Source organism: Coregonus lavaretus, assembly GCF_964263955.1.
Source record: "Coregonus lavaretus genome assembly, chromosome: 2".
Taxonomy (NCBI): domain Eukaryota; kingdom Metazoa; phylum Chordata; class Actinopteri; order Salmoniformes; family Salmonidae; genus Coregonus; species Coregonus lavaretus.
Window position 1 is genome coordinate 46588486 of NC_139989.1, and position 19700 is coordinate 46608185.

General features: G+C 45.6%; 2 protein-coding genes across 4 annotated transcripts in view; both read left to right on the top strand.

Moving 5' to 3' along the window:
* LOC311149898 (myosin-9-like) overlaps positions 1-11869 on the top strand; it is a 35985-nt gene extending 24116 nt beyond the window's left edge. For both annotated transcript variants that reach the window (XM_084187131.1, XM_084187132.1), the window contains 28 exons: positions 51-224; positions 345-459; positions 1661-1848; positions 2019-2140; positions 2300-2369; positions 2490-2650; positions 2773-2881; positions 3012-3143; positions 3281-3487; positions 3579-3716; positions 3850-3973; positions 4052-4223; positions 4375-4587; positions 4814-4958; positions 5068-5274; positions 5382-5486; positions 5611-5763; positions 5904-6152; positions 7105-7317; positions 7445-7657; positions 7779-7940; positions 8086-8214; positions 8491-8579; positions 8705-8828; positions 8956-9164; positions 9377-9485; positions 9724-9896; positions 10156-11869. In XM_084187131.1, the coding sequence (XP_084043257.1) occupies positions 51-224; positions 345-459; positions 1661-1848; positions 2019-2140; positions 2300-2369; positions 2490-2650; positions 2773-2881; positions 3012-3143; positions 3281-3487; positions 3579-3716; positions 3850-3973; positions 4052-4223; positions 4375-4587; positions 4814-4958; positions 5068-5274; positions 5382-5486; positions 5611-5763; positions 5904-6152; positions 7105-7317; positions 7445-7657; positions 7779-7940; positions 8086-8214; positions 8491-8579; positions 8705-8828; positions 8956-9164; positions 9377-9485; positions 9724-9896; positions 10156-10264 (4314 nt within the window). In that variant the 3' untranslated portion in view covers positions 10265-11869. The remainder of the gene's footprint in view (positions 1-50; positions 225-344; positions 460-1660; positions 1849-2018; positions 2141-2299; positions 2370-2489; positions 2651-2772; positions 2882-3011; positions 3144-3280; positions 3488-3578; positions 3717-3849; positions 3974-4051; positions 4224-4374; positions 4588-4813; positions 4959-5067; positions 5275-5381; positions 5487-5610; positions 5764-5903; positions 6153-7104; positions 7318-7444; positions 7658-7778; positions 7941-8085; positions 8215-8490; positions 8580-8704; positions 8829-8955; positions 9165-9376; positions 9486-9723; positions 9897-10155) is intronic.
* Positions 11870-12355: 486 nt separating this feature from the next.
* LOC311102472 (mitochondrial glycine transporter B-like) lies at positions 12356-18788 on the top strand. 2 transcript variants are annotated; one of them, XM_084143829.1, is made up of 8 exons: positions 12356-12424; positions 14006-14165; positions 15695-15819; positions 16196-16280; positions 16398-16577; positions 16704-16872; positions 17109-17275; positions 17505-18788. In XM_084143829.1, the coding sequence occupies exons 2-8, from the start codon at positions 14151-14153 to the stop codon at positions 17625-17627; spliced, it is 864 nt and encodes a 287-aa protein (XP_083999955.1). In that variant the 5' UTR covers positions 12356-12424; positions 14006-14150; the 3' UTR covers positions 17628-18788. The 2 variants fall into 2 exon arrangements, with proteins under 2 accessions (XP_083999955.1, XP_083999954.1); XM_084143828.1 differs by lacking the exon at positions 12356-12424 and adding an exon at positions 13785-13884.
* Positions 18789-19700: the final 912 nt, after the last annotated feature.

Sequence of the window (19700 nt, forward strand, 5' to 3'; positions counted from 1 at the left end):
CTCCAGGCTCCCTGGTCTCTCTGTAAGCCCTGTTCTCTGCTCTCCCTCAGGCTAGCCCCCCTGGTATCCTGGCCCTTTTGGATGAGGAGTGCTGGTTCCCCAAAGCCACTGACAAGAGTTTTGTGGAGAAGGTCCTGCAGGAGCAGGGCACCCACTCCAAGTTCCACAAGCCCAAGAAACTGAAGGATGAGGCCGACTTCTGCATCATTCACTACGCTGGGAAGGTAAACAGACCAGTAATGAATACTAAGTTTAGACTCTGCTTAATCTGTGTGCCCTGGGACATCATGTCCCATGCAAACCTTGTGTAATACTAATGTCTATATGGTGTTCCGTCTCCTCAGGTGGACTACAAGGCTGACGAGTGGCTGATGAAGAACATGGACCCTCTGAACGACAACGTGGCCACGCTGCTCAACCAGTCCACTGACAAGTTTGTGTCTGAACTGTGGAAGGACGGTGAGTGCAGCCAATGATAGTTACCAACCAGTAAGAACAACAGACTTAAGTGGATGAACCCTCATGCTGGGAATTGCTGATATGTTTTCAGTAAAGGGTCTCTTCCTGTCTCATATCTACTTTTCTCTCTCGTCTCGTATCCGATGTCTGGTGTCTGGACCTTTGTTCTTACCCGTTCACTCTGTTTTGGATTCTATCCATCTGCTCCTCTGTATGGCCCATTTTCGTTTGTTCTCCCTCCCTCTCTTACTGGGTCTCAGAGGTACAGAGGTCTCAGAGAGCCTATTTTTATCAGCGTTTTCCTTTTCTCCACTCAGATTCAGGTGACCGTTTTTTCTTTTTCATCATTTCAGTCTCCTTTATTTACTCCTGTTCTGCTCATCCTTCTGTTGTTACACGAATATGAACCTTTTTCTCATCTCAGCATCAACTTTTGCCTATGTTTTTTAACCTGTTTGCTCATACCCCGTTTCCCCTGTGGATCAATGTTGATTTATCAGATGTATTTTTACAAGGGGATGTAATGACCGTTCCCCCCCAGCTCTGTGTGCAGTGAGATCTACCACTTGTTGCTCTTTCATTGGACTCTCCCTCTCTCCCTCTGTGTAATAGTGTGGTTTGGGACCCCTGGTGTTGCTCATGGGTACTGCAGCAATGGGTATATACTGCATGGGTTTGGTTCCGTCGTCACCAATAAAAACATGCCTACAAATGCACAGTTTGTCACCAAACATTGATTTCCAAATAGTATGTAGGTTCGCACCACACATTTGACGTATTAAGATGGTCACATAGTGGAAGCAGTTACACACACACACACACACCCTTCACTCACTGCATCGAGTTGCGTCTCGTTCTAGTGTGATTCCCTCTCCTCCCCCCACGCTTCACTGGCATTTTGTGACCCCTCTCCTCTCATTCCCCAAATCCCCCTTCCTACTGTATTTGTCCTCCTCTGCATTCACCCAGTGTTGCGGTGTCACTGGTTTTGAACCAGTCAGTCATCTCTCTCTCTCCATCCCCCATGGAGAGATGGGATCCCCCCCACCTCCATTATACTCTGCTTCATGTGTTTTATGTTGTGGTTTGTTTTCACTGTGTGGTGTTTGCCTGGTTAGATTTTCCCAAATGTGCAAGCCTGTCTGGTCTCACTTCACCCTCTCCTCTCCTCTTGTTCTTCTCTCCGTCTTCCCCCTCTCAGTGGATCGTATCGTGGGCCTGGATAAGGTTGCAGGGATGTCTGAGATGCCTGGTGCCTTTAAGACCCGTAAGGGCATGTTCCGGACGGTGGGCCAGCTTTACAAGGAGCAGCTGTCCAAGCTCATGGCCACTCTGAGGAACACCAACCCCAACTTCGTCCGCTGCATCATCCCCAACCACGAGAAGAAGGTACCAGTCGATCCACCTCCACCAGTGAAAACATCCAAACAATAGTTTCTCTCAAGATGCCCTCCAAACACAGTAGGCAACAGAGGCACCCAGAACGTATGCTAGTGGTGTTATCTTGGCAGCTGTTTATTTACGCATCTAAACAGGTTCCCTTTCTTCCCTCCCTATAGGCTGGTAAGCTAGACCCCCACCTGGTTCTGGACCAGCTGAGGTGTAATGGTGTTCTGGAGGGGATCCGTATCTGCAGACAGGGCTTCCCCAACCGTATCGTCTTCCAGGAGTTCAGACAAAGGTACCGTAAACGCTCCCATTGTGGCTGCATACGAATGTCTTTTCACCAGTTCCCCAACTTAACCTCATATTATTGTTGCATCATGCTGTGTATGTTGCTTCTGGTGAGTTGAGTCCAACTCTGATGATCCCCTGCATGTGCCTTTTGTCTCTCTCTAAGGTACGAGATCCTCACTCCCAACTCCATCCCCAAGGGCTTCATGGATGGCAAACAGGCTTGTGTGCTCATGGTAAGAGAGAAGGGCATTATTCTCTTGTTCTAGAACATTCTCACTCATTCAGAATGAAACAGAACGAAGAGATGAATATTGTCACAGTTGAACTGATTGTATACCTCACCCTCCTGTCAGATCAAAAGCCTGGAGCTGGATCCCAACCTGTTCAGGATTGGTCAGAGTAAGGTGTTCTTCAGGGCTGGAGTGCTAGCTCACCTGGAGGAGGAGAGGGACATGAAGATCACTGACGTCATCATCAGCTTCCAGGCCTGGTGCAGAGGCTACGTGGCCCGCAGGTAAGGAGACCCCCTGACTCCAACGGTCTTATCATATGGCTGTAGTGAAAAAGTTTTGATTAATGTCTTATAACTGTATTTAGAAGATATGTAAGTGTTTCTCTCTCTCTCTCGCTCTGCAGGGCCTTTGCCAGGAGACAGCAGCAGCTGACCGCCATGAAGGTGATCCAGAGGAACTGTTCTGCCTACCTCAAACTCAGGAACTGGCAGTGGTGGAGACTCTTCACCAAGGTACACACTGTACTTATGCTACTGTTGTTCCTTTACCATGGTACTGGACTCAGCCGAACCCCCTGGGAATACTGGGGTACAATAGCCTTTCTATTCTCCTCTTAACTGTCCCTCTCCCCTCGTCCCCCAGGTGAAGCCCCTGCTGCAGGTGAGCAGGCAGGAGGAGGAGATGCAGGCCAAGGACGATGAGCTGACCAAGGTGAAGGAGAGGCAGGAGCATGCTGAGATGCAGCTGCAGGAGATGGAGGTCAAACAGCACCAGGTAAGATGAGGCCCTCCATCACTGGAGCAGCCCAAAAGTAACATGTTGATCATTTATAATAAAACAATAGTTTGCGCAACCTAACTTGAAACGGCGTTGATGAACCCTTAACACCATATTTTCTCTGTCTCCCCCAGTTGAGTGCCGAGAAGCAGGCCCTGCAGGAGCAGCTGCAGGCTGAGACAGAGCTGTGTGCCGAGGCGGAGGAGATGAGAGCCCGTCTGGCCGCTAAGAAGCAGGAGCTAGAGGAGATCCTTCATGACCTGGAGGCCAGAGTGGAGGAGGAGGAGGAGAGAGCCACACATCTGCAGACAGAGAAGAAGAAGATGCAGCAGAACATCACGGTGAGGACACACACAAACCAACACACACTTTGTGGGCAGCATGGCAGGTACACACTGTGCTAACTCTTTCTCCTCCTGTGTGTGTATGTAGGACCTGGAGCAGCAGTTGGATGAGGAGGAGGCTGCCAGGCAGAGGCTGCAACTGGAAAAGGTGACCACAGACTCCAAGCTGAAGAAGATCGAGGAGGATGTCATGGTTCTTGAAGACCAGAACAACAAACTCATGAAGGTCAGTATCCAACCATCAATGGGCAGACAGGTGTATGGATACAGGTGTATGGATGGACGAGGGATGGATCTGTATAAGTAAAATGTATAGAATTGTGTTGTGAACTCCTGGTTGTGTTGTGGGTGTCCCACAGGAGAAAAAGCTAATGGAGGAGCGTATCTCTGAGTTCACCTCTAACCTGACTGAGGAGGAGGAGAAGTCCAAGAGCCTTCAGAAACTCAAGAACAAGCACGAGGCCATGATCACTGACCTGGAGGGTAGGTGGAGCACACGCACCATGTTGACCAAGTTGCTCTTATTTCCTCCTTAACTCTTCTTCTCCTTCTCTCCCTTAGACCGCCTGCGCAGGGAGGAGAAGGGCCGTCAGGAGCTGGAGAAGAACAGGCGTAAGCTGGAGGGAGACTCTACTGATCTCCTTGACCAGATAGCTGAGCTGCAGGCCCAGATCGCTGAGCTCCGCGCCCAGCTGGCCAAGAAGGAGGAGGAGCTGCAGGCAGCCCTGGCCAGGTGGGATCTCTACAAGATCTCTGAAATCACATATAAACATACATACGTAGTGGCTTTAGTGTGATCACTCTGTAAGAACTCTGTAAATTGTATTTACATGGCATAATGAATGTTATAACACCCTCCATTTTCCCTCTCCTTCTCCCCTCAGGATTGAGGAGGAGGCAGCCCAGAAGAACTTGGCCCAAAAGAAGATCCGGGAAATGGAAGCCCAGCTGTCTGAGCTGCAGGAGGACCTGGAGCTGGAGAGGGCCGCACGCACCAAGGCTGAGAAGAACCGCAGGGACCTGGGAGAGGAGCTGGAGGCCCTCAAGACTGAGCTGGAGGACACACTGGACTCCACTGCTGCCCAGCAGGAGCTCAGGTACTGACACCCAGAGGAGATCAGTTACATAGTCGGCCACTGTGTTTAAATGAAACTGGTTTATTGTGAAATAAGATGACACATAATGGATGCCATCATGTTGACCTTCTAGAAAAAAATGTTCATGAGTTGATGACAATTCCTTGTTTCCCAGTATTTAGCTTAGCACACAATCTGACAATGTCCTATTCCCGCTTTCCTTCGTTTCTCTACTTCTGTCTGTCAGGACCAAGCGTGAGACTGAGGTGAACCAGCTGAAGAAGGTTCTAGAGGACGACGCCAAGGTCCACGAGCAGCAGGTGGTGGAGATGAGACTGAAACACAGCCAGGCCTTCGACGAGCTCAATGAGCAACTGGAGCAGGCCAAGAGAGTGGGTGATATGCATGCATACATACACACGCGCGCCCTCAAGAACTCCTTTGTATTACGGTATCTGTACATGCACTGACCCCTGGTGTTCTATCCCCCTCCCCTAACAGAACAAGGTGTCAGTGGAGAAGACCAAGCAGGCTCTGGAGAGTGAGCGTAACGAGCTGGCCATCGAGCTGCAGAGCCTGATGCAGGGGAAGGGAGACTCTGAGCACCGCAGGAAAAAGGCTGAGGGCCAGGTCCAGGAGCTACAAGTCAAACACGGAGAGAGCGAGCGCCAGAGGATTGAACTGGCTGAGAGAGTGGCCAAGATGCAGGTACAGTACCATTCATCTCCTTTCAGGGACGATTTGAAACATGTGACCTGTACACTAGCTGTAAGGCCCATATTGATGACTGTTTTGGTTATTGTGTTCCTCCCAAGGCTGAGTTGGAGACTGTCAATGGCTTGCTCAGTGAGGTGGAGGGAAAGTCCATCAAAGCATCCAAGGACTGCTCTGCTGTGGAGTCTCAGCTGCAGGATGTACAGGTACAGCACTCCATAGACTACAACAGATCCAAGTATTAAATAATGAACTAGTTTTGTCATGGTTATCTGTAAACGTTGCTATAACCGGACTATAACCGTGCCTGCCTTTCTCTTCTAACTACAGGAGCTGCTCCAGGAGGAGACTCGTCAGAAGCTGTCCATGGGCACTCGTCTGCGTCAGCTGGAGGATGAACAGAACACTCTGAGAGAACAGCTGGAGGAGGAGGAGGGGAGCAAGAGGAACGTGGAGAAGCAGCTGCTCACCGTGCAGGCTCAGGTAAACACACACACACACTTACAGCAGCATACACCTTAAAATTGGATTGACGCAAATGTGCTATTAGATTTGTTCAACACATCACTAGAACCCATAAACCACACCACAATGTTTGAGTGACAGGCGGTGTCCCCCTATAGCTGGCAGAGATGAAGAAGAAGTCTGAGCAGGAGGCGGGCTGTCTGGAGAACGCGGAGGAGGGGAAGAAGAGGTTGCAGAGGGACCTGGAGGGGCTCAGCCAGCGAATGGAGGAGAAGTGCAGTGCCTTTGAGAAACTGGACAAGACCAAGACTCGTCTGCAGCAGGAGCTGGACGACATGGTGGTGGACCAGGACCACCTCAGACAGACCGTAACCAACCTGGAGAAGAAGCAGAAGAAGTTCGACCAGGTTAGTAGTAACACTAGCTAGGTTTCCATCCAGTTGGTGACAGATTTTCATGCAAATATTGTAAGATCTGCATAAAAACAATGTGTTTTCCCAGCAGAGATGTTTCCATCAAATTGACTTGTTGCGGATAAAAGGCTGTACGTGATGACGTAGTGCACATAAAAATAACTATTGCGGATAAATTCCAATGTACCGAATTTTAAAAGTTACGTTAAATGGGTTTCCATCGAATTTTCAACTCTACTGATGGTTTTGTCAGATTATTATTTTTTGCGTTCTATAGCGAATGTGCCCACTCTGGCCTTGATATGTGCGCTTTAGCCAACAGCTCGCAGATAGTGCAGGTGAACTACCTACATACGGTTATTATGGACAGAAGAGCAAGATTTTTATTAGTTAAACGGCAGCCAAGCATCGACCATCATGTCACCAGAATAAGAGTAAGACCCTCATTATTTATTGGAAAGGAGCATCAAGCTCATTACTGTGCACTTTCACCACCCTGTGACATTCATCATAACGCATTTCATCTAACCTAATAAACTGTATGCTTTCCCGAGTCGTAGTGGGAGGACCTCACATGTCTTCACGTTACTCCAAGTTTACTTCGATATGATGGTTACTATATCAATATTTGTGCATAAAGGCATTTCCACCAGAATTAATTTTAGACCCAAAAAGATCCCACCTTGTCTAGCGTATTTTGATTTGTCGCCAGTTTTGCTGTTTCCATCAGGCCTGTCGTGACTTTTTTTTTTTTTTTCACCAGACGTGTACTTTACTTGCATTCAAAGGGTGTAGGAAACCTGGTTACTGTCCACAATTTAATTCACTCAAACTGGGGGGTAAATTACTTGGAAGTGTTGATTTTATGAAAATCCATAACTATTAGGGAAAAATCTGGGTCTTGAAATACAGTATGTTGTATGACATTCCTCCATTTTACTTATAGATGCTGGCTGAGGAGAAGACCATCTCATGCCGCTACGCTGAGGAAAGGGACAAGGCTGAGGCTGAGGCCAGGGAGAAGGAGACCCGGGCCCTGGCTCTGACCCGCGAGCTGGAGTCCCTCATTGACATGAAGGACGAGATGGACCGCGCCAACAAGCTGCTCCGCGCTGAGATGGAGGACCTGGTCTCCTCGAAGGATGATGTCGGCAAGAGTGTAAGACAGCCGAGTGTCATGGGGGGGGGGGGGTGTTGAATTGTTCAAATCAATTAAAATCCTCTGTTTTCATACTGGTCCCAAAGTCCTGCTATTTCTCATCACAATCTCCACTATTTTCCTTCAGGTGCACGAGCTGGAGAAGTCCAAGCGTGGCATGGAGCAGCAGCTGGAGGAGATGAGGACTCAGCTGGAGGAGCTGGAGGACGAGCTGCAGGCCACAGAGGACGCCAAGCTGCGTCTGGAGGTCAACATGCAGGCCATGAAGGCCCAGTATGAGAGAGACCTGGCAGGACGAGATGAGATGGGCGAGGAGAAGAAGAGACAGCTGATCAAACAGGTACACTAGTAGCTACAGGCTTAACTTGGTAGGTAACGGTTCCTTACTGTGTGTTATTTGTCCACTGCATAATGGGACATGTAGTCCAGTGATTGAAAGCTTGAATCTCTCTGGTCCTCAGGTGCGTGAGATGGAATTGGAGTTGGAGGATGAGCGGAAGCAGCGCTCTGTTGCCGTGGCAGCCCGTAAGAAGCTGGAGCTGGACCTGAAGGAGCTGGAGGCAGCAATCGACATGGCCAACAAGAACCGTGATGAGGCCCTCAAACAGCTTAAGAAGCTTCAGGTAACAACCAATTACATTATCACCAGCTTCTGACCTATAGTATGTTTTTATACCATGACCACATTCTATTAAAATCAAGATGCATGCAGATGGTGAGTAGTTTGCTAGAAATATATGTTTTGAACCTCTCCCTCCTCTCCACCAGGCCCAGATGAAGGAGCTGCTGAGGGAGCTGGAGGACACTCGTATGTCCAGAGACGAGATCATGGCCCAGGCCAAGGAGAACGAGAAGAAGCTCAAGAGCATGGAGGCCGACATGATCCAGATGACAGAGGTCAGTCTGCACTGCTGCCCCTCACCTAACATCTCACACTAGTCTGTCTCCTTTTATTCTCACCTGACACCTCACCCTCCCAAACAGTAAAAAACCGACTTCTGTAACTAACTCTTTTTATAAATCCTACCGTGAGAAACTGTATTTGCACATAACTCAAACTTTTGCACAAATCCTCCACAGTTATGAGCGCTTATCTCAAGTTAGGATTTGGCCCTGTGTGTCTTCCATTTTCATGCCACTCCCACACACACTCTTTGGTTCTCCCCCCCTCAGGAGCTGGCTGCTGCAGAGCGGGTGAAGAGACAGGCCCAGCAGGAGAGAGACGAGCTGCAGGATGAGATCAACAACCAGGCCGCCAAGAAGTAGGAACCATTTTCTACATCTTTCATAACCTACTGTTGTTTATCTCTGCCTCTAATGACCCAAATGTCTATCCCTCGCTCTCGTCTCTCCCTCCTTTCTTTCCCACTGTTCCTTTTTCTCTCAGCGGTCTGATTGCGGAGGAAAAACGGAGACTGGAGGCTCGTATCGCACAGCTGGAGGAGGAGCTGGAAGAGGAGCAGTGTAACACTGAGCTGGTCAACGATAGGCTGAAGAGAACTCTGCTGCAGGTAGGACAGCCAAGGACGGCAGTTGACGTTCATGCAGCATGTGTACAGACGGGATAGTTTACGTCTAATGATAAGGTGGGTCAGGCCATAAGTACAGTATAACAGTTTAACCCCCTGTCTCTGTTAGACTGACCAGATGACTGTAGAGATGACGGCAGAGCGCAGTACCTCCCAGCGCCTGGAGGGGGCCCGCTCCCAGCTGGAGCGCCAGAACAAGGAGCTGAAGCTGAAGCTGCAGGAGCTGGAGGGAACCGTCAAGTCCAAGTACAAGGCCACTATCGCTGCCCTGGAGGCCAAGATCGCTCAGCTGGAGGAGCAGGTGGACATCGAGACCAGGTGAGTGGGTCTGAGCCTGACCTTAGACCCCCTGAGGCTCTGCCATCAGCATCCTCATTCAGATAACCCACCTCTCCTGGGCTCTGCATAATTCTAAATATTAACTGAAATTACAGCATGGATGAGATCAGATGGTGAAAATCCCACAAGCCATGGAGAAGTTAAGTAGAAGTTTCAGCCTGTCCATGTGATCCAAATGTTTCTTTCCACAGGGAGAGGCAGCAAGCGTCCAAGCTGGTGCGCCGCACAGAGAAGAAGCTAAAGGAGGTCGTCCTCGCGGTGGACGATGAGAGACGCAACACAGAGCAGTACAAAGACCAGGTCAGGGCTCGGATATCTAGCTTAAACACAAGCCCAACAGCTTTACACCAGCCAACATGAAGTCTCTTTCACTCTGTGTAACTCTAGTTTGTATAAATGATTTAATGGATTACATTTATATAAAGCTTTTCACTAGATTCCAGTGTACTTTACATTGTCTTGGAACCCAATCCACCACCTATGTGTAGCATTCACCTTGGTACTTGAAGCTAATGCTTGTGTGTGTGTGTGCACGCAGTCGGACAAGCTGAACTCTCGTATGAAGCAGCTGAAGAGGCAGCTTGAGGAGTCTGAGGAGGAGGCCCAGAGAGCCAACGCCAACCGCAGGAAACTGCAGAGGGAGCTGGAGGACGCCACAGAGTCAGCCGACGCCATGAACCGCGAGGTCAGCACCCTCAAGAGCAAGCTCAGGTACGTACACTCCTCCACTGCCCATCACCCAAACGGACTAAATGCTGAAGCACTGTACTAGCACCCTACACAGCATACTTGCGTTTACAATGTATGTTTCAAACACATTCCCTCATCTGCTACATTACTGATCATATGTCCTCAGAGGGCCTCCATTTTGATTTGTTGGCCCTCCATGACTCTATTCCATGGTATATGTGTTGTGTCCCTGTAACGACCTCTCTGCCTTACTCACTGATCCCTGCTGTCTCTGTTCCAGGCGTGGAGACCTCCCCTTCACCATGCGCCGCATTGTCAGCCGCGCAGGCATTGAGAGTGACGAGGAGAGTGAGCCAAAGAGCGAGACCCCCGAGCCCAAGCCTGAATGAACAGCCACAGTTTTCCCTGCCGTCTAAAGGATGGAATCGCAACAGTCATACACACACACACACAAAACACACACATACCACTTAAAGTAACGCATGCACTTACAGAGACACAAACATCATGATACTGTATGATTTAGAGGCAGTAAACAGGCTTTCTTCACAGCCAGACCTCAGTCTCTCTCTAAGCCCTATGGGGAGACTTGACAATCTATGTACACATCCATACAAGCCAATACAACATAGTACTTCAGACAATCACCATACTGACATACATAACGCATACAAACTTGTGGGCCCAATTTATTTTCTCATGCTTCATTCTTCATTCTCTGGGAAAAAAATTAAAATGAATGATATTTTTGTAAGGAAACATTCCAATAGAAATAGTCCTGTTTTGGGATCTTTTTTCTAACTGAAGCAAGAACGAACGAAATAAGTATAAATAAATGAAGAAGGATTACTCGAAGGGGACCAAAGTAATATCGCAATCTATAGATTTGTATTTTATTCTAAAGTTTTTATAATGGTTAAGTATGAAAGTACTACATGTCTATTATGGCTCTTGCTCGCTCTCACCTCAGTTTATAATGGAGGTTTATGTGCTCAATTGTACCGGATTAATTTAGCTGCGGATAGTACTTAAAACACATATGCTTTTGGGTTTAAGAAACCGATACATCTATAGACATACACAAAGCACACACAAAATTATTGGAGAATCACAGTAATGTACAAACATTTGATTGTGCTGAAATTTCTAATTTTTGCACTGAGATTTAAGACTCTGGATTAGAAATGATAAACCATTACATAGGTGCATTAAATTGAAGACATTGATAGACAGGGCAGATGCACCTCAAACAAGAAAATACAAATTGAGAGTAACTGCAGGCTCATATGTATTTATGCCAACACACACTAAAGCCTTGCACACACAGTCAAATTCTACTGTTAAAGGGTGTTAATTCCTGGATCCATGTATTGATTTTTATATGCATTTCTTTACTACTATCAATGTTTTTATTGATGCGCAGGGCAAAGGTTACGGGGTGGTGTGGTAGTTTATTACTCACGGCACACTGTATTCTCAGAGCACTACTTGGCGGGGTATAGGGGTGGTTGAACAGAATCAAGCATGTTGGGGTGAGCGGGACGGGGTTACATTTTGCAGCACTGTAGTCTAACACATCACATGATATCCTGATGGTGTCCTTTTACTTTCTCTGACTAAAAGATTGGGAAGATGAGATGACTCCCTGTTGAAATGCCTGGCCAGGTGTTAGTAGTCCCATGTATTTGAGGGATGGGGTGAGGTAGATGAGTGATGGTGCTTTAGGTCTGGGTGAACTATGACCCCTGCAGGCTGTGCTCAGGGTTGCCTTTTTTGCTCACACTGCTGGGAAGTGAGAGGAATTTGTTATTAATGACAGATAACAGACAAAGGATCACTCTCTCTCTCTCACACTTGGAAGCAAAAAATAAAATATGAAAAAAGATATCTACATTTTTTACTGTTCATTTTCTCTGCAGCTCTGAAAATGAAATCATGAGATGAGTTGTGAATTGTTGGTATTATTGCAATAAAAATGGCTTTCTAAACTGCTACCACTGACTCCTGAGACTATTTTTTTTAAATGTCCATATTAATGGTGCAATCAGCAGTTGCTTTTGTACCTAGCTACATTTTTTTTTATTTTGCTTCTTAAAAAATATAACTTATAAATACCTTATGAGCTTAGTTCAAAGTAAATATAAGTAAACAAACAAATAGCCTCAACATGGTTCAAACTACAAAAAATTATATCATGGATGGTCAGTCCTTGCATCCATAGCTTTGTCTATGAATTTGAGTGGTACATTTCTCCAGCCCCATCCCTCAGCTGTTTACTGAAACAGGGGCGGGTATTTCGCGTTAATGTTTCTACTGCTGATTGCTGCTTTAAACTGGCAATACTCTAGACTAGACTATCTGATCTAATATTGTGTAGTGGTCTTTTTAGTTTTTTTTTAAGCAACGTGATCTCAGACATGACCACAAGAGGACAGTCTTGACTGAAAAATCCCAATTGAAAAGGTTCCCCAGGACAAACTCGGCATAATAATGCAGCAAGTCTAAACCGGTTTAAACAGAATATTGCACACAAGGATGGACAGATATGGGTGAGAACTGAGCGTTGTTTTTATATTGGCTACAATATTTCAGCGAATGGCCTTGCTTGATAATAGTTTAATCAAATAATGACATGTGTTTCTGTTCATTACATATTTTGTCCATTCTCCATTTCAATGCTTTTCCCTATGAATTTATACATTTGAGTTCTCATTGTCCACGTCATCGGGTTGTGTTCTCTACAATGTGTTCGCCTGTGTTCTCATTCTAATTAATTTAAATAGTATTAGACATTGCACGATTTTCAGACTGGGATACGCTTCTGACAACTATCGTGCTCATGATAGCGAGGGTATTGTAGTAGAGCTTCCTATTGGTTGATTCTGGTACTTTCACGTTGGAAACTCCGAGCTCAAGTTAATACAAAGAGTTTCAAAGTCGCGGCATTAGCTCCTAAATTCCTGGGTGGGATTCCTGAGATACATAGAGTTCCAAATAAGATCACTGTAGGTCTATGTTTATCATGATTGAAAAATGATCCAGTGTGAGACCTGTGATAAATGTTGCCCATATTTGTTGTAGTTGTAAGAAAGTTAAATCATATTTTTAACTATCTTGAGTGTTAGTCGACATGTACATTAGAGGTTGACATGGGAGTTCAAATACATACTGTCCCGTCTTGACCTGTCAATTTTCTCCTGTACTGTCCTGATCCCGCAACAGTTCTATAACCCCGGATAAAAATCACTCCTGTCCCGTGCTAATTCTTGCGCGCAGAAATATGTAGGCTATTGAAATATGTATACACTGTACATCCTCAAATTCCCTAATGTCTGAATGAGTGTGCTACTAGTCATTTAGCGATGTCTGTGTTACATTAACAATAGTCATTGTATTAATCTGTTTCAGTCTATAACATGAGTATAATGAGTGTGATGAGTCACTTGACTCTCTCACAAAATCAGTCACATAGATGTATGCCCATTGAGATTGAGGGGTTTGTCTGTACCCATTTAAAGTAATGTCTTGAAATGACAGAACATATTCCATAAAAAATGAATATCAAGAGTCTGGAGTATGGACACACTATTAAACCCAGTCCTGGACTAAAAAGCACTTTCAAACTTCATTTTGCCACTGATGCCTCTTCAAAAAGTATTGAGAGCATGAGGCTTCAGGACCCCTCCACATATACACGCACGTGTACACCACACACAGAGACATATATACACACTCACACAGATGTGCACACACACTCATGAGAAACATGTGCAGCATGATCAGGGTGTATGTTTTGCTAATGTGCTGGGTGGTGATCTTTGATTAGTTAATAAGTAACTGTGTGTCTTAAATTGGAACCATAGTGTGAGTCAGGTGATTCCAATAGTAGGTCTGTGCTGTGGTGAGTGTCCCAAACCCCACAGTGTATCAGTCAGTGTCAGAGGCAGTGCAGCTCTCTAGTATCTGCTGTAAGGGACACACTGTATCAACATTGCAAAACCCCTGTGCTGTAAGTTACAGCCTGTAACATTCTATATCAGTTTTGAAATGTTCTCCTGTTTGTGTTCTGTAATGGGGTGCGCAGCTGAAATGTCCAATCTTGAAGTCTTCACTTGTTATCTCTTGTGCAGGAGCGTTTGGGAAAGTTGCTGAATGGACAGCGGTAGAGTAAGGACTGAGAAAGTGATTCAAAAAGAGGAAAATACATAAGAAGATTTTGATCATACAAGGACAACATTATTGGATTTGAATTCATTCTCAACTTTCAAAATAACCATGGAACTGTCTCTGGTGAGTCGGATATTTTTGTAGATCATCTAGTATTTGATCCATAGTGAAAGTCTGAAGGACAATAATTCTAGAGTAACTCCAGTGACTGATGTACATGTACTGTACTGTGAATAGGTGAGTATGTTTTATTGACGTGGTTTCAGTGGTCTAAGGGCTTGGGTTATAATATTTAAGATCTCAGTTAAGATTTCACATGCATTTTATGTCAGGCTGTGATTTTGGATCAGGGTACCCAGCCCAACTTTCTCAATCCAGCCCCTATGTTCATCACAGTACCATCCTGTGACATAGTTGATTGACACAGTTGTCTATCCCCCTCCTCTAACCTGATGGAACTTCAGGCAACTTTCATACTATGCACTTTCTCAGGCAGTTCTAGAATTCAATGTTTTCTGTGTTTACAAGTTCTCTATTGTCCTCTGCCCTGAAGTGGGTCGAACTCCAGGGTGCCACCTTAAATCTTCATAGACATGCCAAACAAGTGGGCAAGGCTTTGCCAAGCCTCCACTGTGCCAACACTGCCATTGGTCAACAAGCACTGTTGGTGGGCTGTTGCCATAGCGCCCTCATTAAGGGAGGGGCAGGGACATTTTGAGAAAGTGTTGTATGTTTCAAGTCCAAGTGAAAGAGTACAGGTTGTCAATGTTACATCACTGTACAGGAACTACCTAGTAATTTACCAGAGCTGAGGACATTGAAATGTACTAAAATTCATGCCCAGTGATGAGGAAATAAAGGCGTTTTTACACACAAGTAGTTCTATAGTTCTAGAGCAGCACATAGCCTAACCATATACGCTCTAGAATGTAAACTGTGATAAGTTGTTTTATGGAAGCCAGAACATACAAAAACATGCGTATGCGCTCATACACACACATACTGACATTTACAATGTATGAAGCATGGCATTTTGCAGAGATGTGCATTAGCTGGAAGCAGAAAGACGAAGGGTAGAGTAGGAGTAGCAGCATTGAGAGGTTGTGTGTGAGAGAGAGTGGAAACATACGCCAGTGGATTAAGCTGCTTTGTGAAGGGAAACTGAGGCAAGTTTATAGAGAAATGAAGCGAGGGATGGAGGCTTTTGCCCTGACAACCCACCACTGTTCATAACAGCGTAGCCAGAGAGGGGAGGAAAACAGGGACAAATGCAGGAAAAACAGGATCAGCCACTGAAAAGTAGCCCGGGGAAGGTAGGGATGTGTGCTGTAGGAGGGATGTGTGTGTTGTTTTGTATATTGTGTGTGTGGCGTCTTATTTTTTGTCTATATTGACAGCATATGAAAATTTGTGTGGGTGTGTGTATTTGTTTTACTACTTTTGTGGGTGTTTATATAATGTGAATTACTGTAGCGAGTGTATGTGCATTTGTCCTATTTCCCAGAACCCACTCTGCCTGATGCTCTCCATCGTAAACAATCATAAAGCCCATCACGCTTTGGGCTCTCACTGAAGAGCACTCTACCATGACTGCTGTGTGATCGGTGTTAACACTCTCCCTTCCTCTCCTCCCTGCTTGTCTCTCCCCTCAGGCTCACCCGGCTCTCAAGGCCTTTATGTGTGGCTCTCTCAGTGGAACATGCTCCACCCTGCTCTTTCAGCCTCTGGACCTGGTCAAGACCCGCCTGCAGACCCTTCAGAGCAACATGCAGCCTGGGTGAGTAGCCTTCAGCTGGCTCAGTCAATACCTCTACAGCGTAGTCCACACACTTCCACATTGTAGTACGTTTTCTGGCTCTAGATTACATGCTTGTACTAGACCATGAGACCCACTAGCATTACATTACTCTATTGACTCGCCTCATTGACTAAGCAATATTGTAGATTGTAGATCTGAACATTGAGAGTCCAAAGAGTCATAAAACTCATGCTGGTTACATATGGCCTGCATGCTAGTACCAACTCAATGTCACGTCAGCTATTTTGAAATGAAGCGTAGTTGCAAGACACTTCAAAATCTATTTTTGATCGTTTCAGAGTACAGTGTGTTACTTGTGTTAATACGTCTTTCTCTCTCTCTTTCGCTTTTTCAGTTCAGCAAGAGTGGGGATGGTGACTGTGTTCTTAAGTGTTGTACGGACAGAGAAGCTCATCGGACTTTGGAAGGGGGTCTCACCAGTAAGTCCGCCTCTTTATGATCAGTAATATAAATAGAAACACATCAGTTGTGTTGAATCTGTGTGTTCAGTATACTGTATGACTCTGACAGCATGTCTGCTCTGCTTCCTCCTCCAGTCATTTGTGCGGACCATCCCCGGTGTAGGGATCTACTTCAGCACCTACTACTCTCTGAAGCAGCACTACTTCCTGGAGCAGGGCCCTGGGGCCATGGAGTCTGTGCTGCTGGGAGCTGGGGCCAGGACTGTGGCAGGGGTCTGCATGCTGCCTGTCACTGTCATCAAGACTCGCTTTGAGGTATGTTCAGGTAGAGAAACGGAGGGGAGGGGCAGGAAGGAAAATATAAATACTTTGTCTTTTCTATATATGATTGCAGTGACTACATGAGTACTGTTTAATGTGTATACTTGTCTGTTGTTTCAGAGTGGCAGGTATAACTACGTGAGCGTGGCAGGGGCTCTGCGCAGTGTGTGTCAGACAGAGGGACCCAGAGCTCTGTTCTCAGGGCTGACCGCCACCCTCCTCAGAGATGCTCCCTTCTCAGGCCTCTATGTCATGTTCCACAGCCAGGCCAAGAACACTCTGCCACAGGGTCAGTATCAGGACACAGGACACACACTACACTAATGCTCAACACTAGTATTTGTTTCACTAGTTGTGTGTGCAATCACTTTGAAGTGTCAGTATGGGGACATTGATGACATAAACATAGAGCAGTAGTATTTGTTACACTAGTAGCCACATTTGATAACTTTGACGTATCTGTCTCAATGTGAATTGTTTGGTGTGGAGTGGAATTTATAGTGTCTCTCTGTTTCTTTCTCCCAGAGATAAGCACGTCTCCCTACGCGCCCCTGGCTAACTTCAGCTGTGGGATTCTGGCCGGGGTCCTGGCATCCCTGGTCACCCAGCCAGCTGACGTGGTCAAAACCCACGTCCAAGTCAGCCCACATCTGTACAAGAGGACTACAGACGCTGTGCGATACATTTACATGGTAACTATCTCTCTGGGTGTTTTATTGAATACAGCGTTGTTACTATGCATAGGGCAATAGCACTGTTGTATAATATACTGACGTTGTTCTTATGTGGGTCAGGCTAAACTGTTGTCTGTATGTGTTTATATACTGACCTCTAGTTTGAACACAGTGTCACACTATGTAATAAAACATCAGGGTTGATTTACAGTAGTTGACATGTGCCATTCTTTCACTCCTCTCTCAGGAGCACGGGTTTCAAGGGTTCTTCCGGGGCGGGGTGCCACGTTCTCTGAGGAGGACCATGATTGCTGCCATGGCATGGACGGTGTATGAACAGTTGATGGCCCGCATGGGGCTCAAGTCCTGAGGAGGGATGACAAAAAGAAGGGATGACAAGTCCTGAAGAGAGAGAATGAAATGAGGAACGTGTGGGGACCGAGGAAGAAAGAGAAAGTCAAGTCACTGAAGGAGGACAAACCATTACAGTGAGGAGTGCCCTGGAAGGCACTGCTGTGTTTTGTGTCTTAAGACTGCCTAGTTGTGTGCCAATGGACTTCTTCACTGACATACAGTATTCTGCCATTACATCATTAACACATTGCATAGATATGATACCTCAAGGACTGGTATGTATACTTTGACAGAGAGATTGGGACTAGTAGTTTTATTAAAACGTCTGTATATTTGAATGGATTGCAATAGTTTTGCATCGCACAATATTATCTGTCTTCATTGTGTGAGGTTACACCAAACAATACTTTAATTTATGGTATCTTATTCTACTGGACTACTTTCAAAATTCCATGTTGCACTATAAGTCGTATAATATTGTTGGTCCCTAACTAGCCACTGGACTCCCAGCCACACTGACTGTTTAAGCTACTCCAGGCTTTAGATATACAGTACCAGTCAAAAGTTTGGACACACCTACTCATTCCAGGGTTTTTCTTTATTTTTACTATTTTTTACATTGTAGAATAATAGTGAAGACATCATATGGAATCATGTAGTAACCCAAAAAGTGTTAAACAAATCAAAATATATTTTATATTTGAGATTCTTCAAAGTAGCCACCCTTTGCCTTGATGACAGCTTTGCACACTCTTGGCATTCTCTCAACCAGCTTCATGAGGTAGTCACCTGGAATGCATTTCAATTAACAGGTGTGCCTTGTTAAAAGTTAATTTATTTCCTTCTTAATGCATTTGAGCCAATCAGTTGTGTTGTGACAAGGTAGGGTTGGTATACAGAAGATAGCCCTATTTGGTAAAAGACCAAGTCCATATTATGGCAAGAACAGCTCAAATAAGCAAAGAGAAACGACAATCCATCATTACTTTAAGATATGAAGGTCAGTCAATCCGGAAAATGTCAAGAACTGAAAGTTTCTTCAAGTGCAATCGCAAAAACCATCAAGCGCTATGATGAAACTGGTTTTCATGAGGACCGCCACAGGAAAGGAAGACCCAGAGTTACCTCTGCTGCAGAGGATAAGTTCATTAGAGTTACCAGCCTCAGAAATTGCAGCCCAAATAAATGCTTCACAGAGTTCAAGTAACAGACACATCTCAACATCAACTGTTCAGAGGAGACTGTGTGAATCAGGCCTTCATGGTCGAATTGCTTCAAAGAAACCACTACTAAAGGACACCAATAATAAGAAGAGACTGGCTTGGACCAAGAAACACGAGCAATGGACATTAGACCGGTGGAAAACTGTCCTTTGGTCTGATGAGTCCAAATTTGAGATTTTTGGTTCCAACCGCCGTGTCTTTGTGAGACGCAGAGTAGGTGAACGGATGATCTCCGCATGTGTGGTTCCCACCGTGAAGCATGGAGGAGGAGGTGTGATGGTGTGGGGGTGCTTTGCTGGTGACACTGTCAGTGATTTATTTAGAATTCAAGGCACACTTAACCAGCATGTCTACCACAGCATTCTGCAGCGATACGCCATCCCATCTGGTTTGCGCTTAGTGGGACTATAATTTGTTTTTCAACAGGACAATGAACCAACACACCTCCAGGCTGTGTAAGGGCTATTTGACCAAGGAGAGTGATGGAGTGCTGCATCATATGACCTGGCCTCCACAATCACCCGACCTCAACCCAACTGAGATGGTTTGGGATGAGTTGGACCGCAGAGTGAAGGAAAAGCAGCCAACAAGTGCTCAGCATATGTGGGAACTCCTTCAAGACTGTTGGAAAAGCATTCCTCATGAAGCTGGTTGAGAGAATGTCAAGAGTGTGCTAAGCTGTCATCAAGGCAAAGGGTGGCTACTTTGAAGAATCTCAAATAAAAAATATATTTTCATTTGTTTAACACTTTTTTGGTTACTACATGATTCTATGTGTTATTTCATAGTTTTGATGTCTTCACTATTATTCTACAATTTAGAATATAGTAAAAGGAAAGAAAAACCTTTGAATGAGTAGGTGTGTT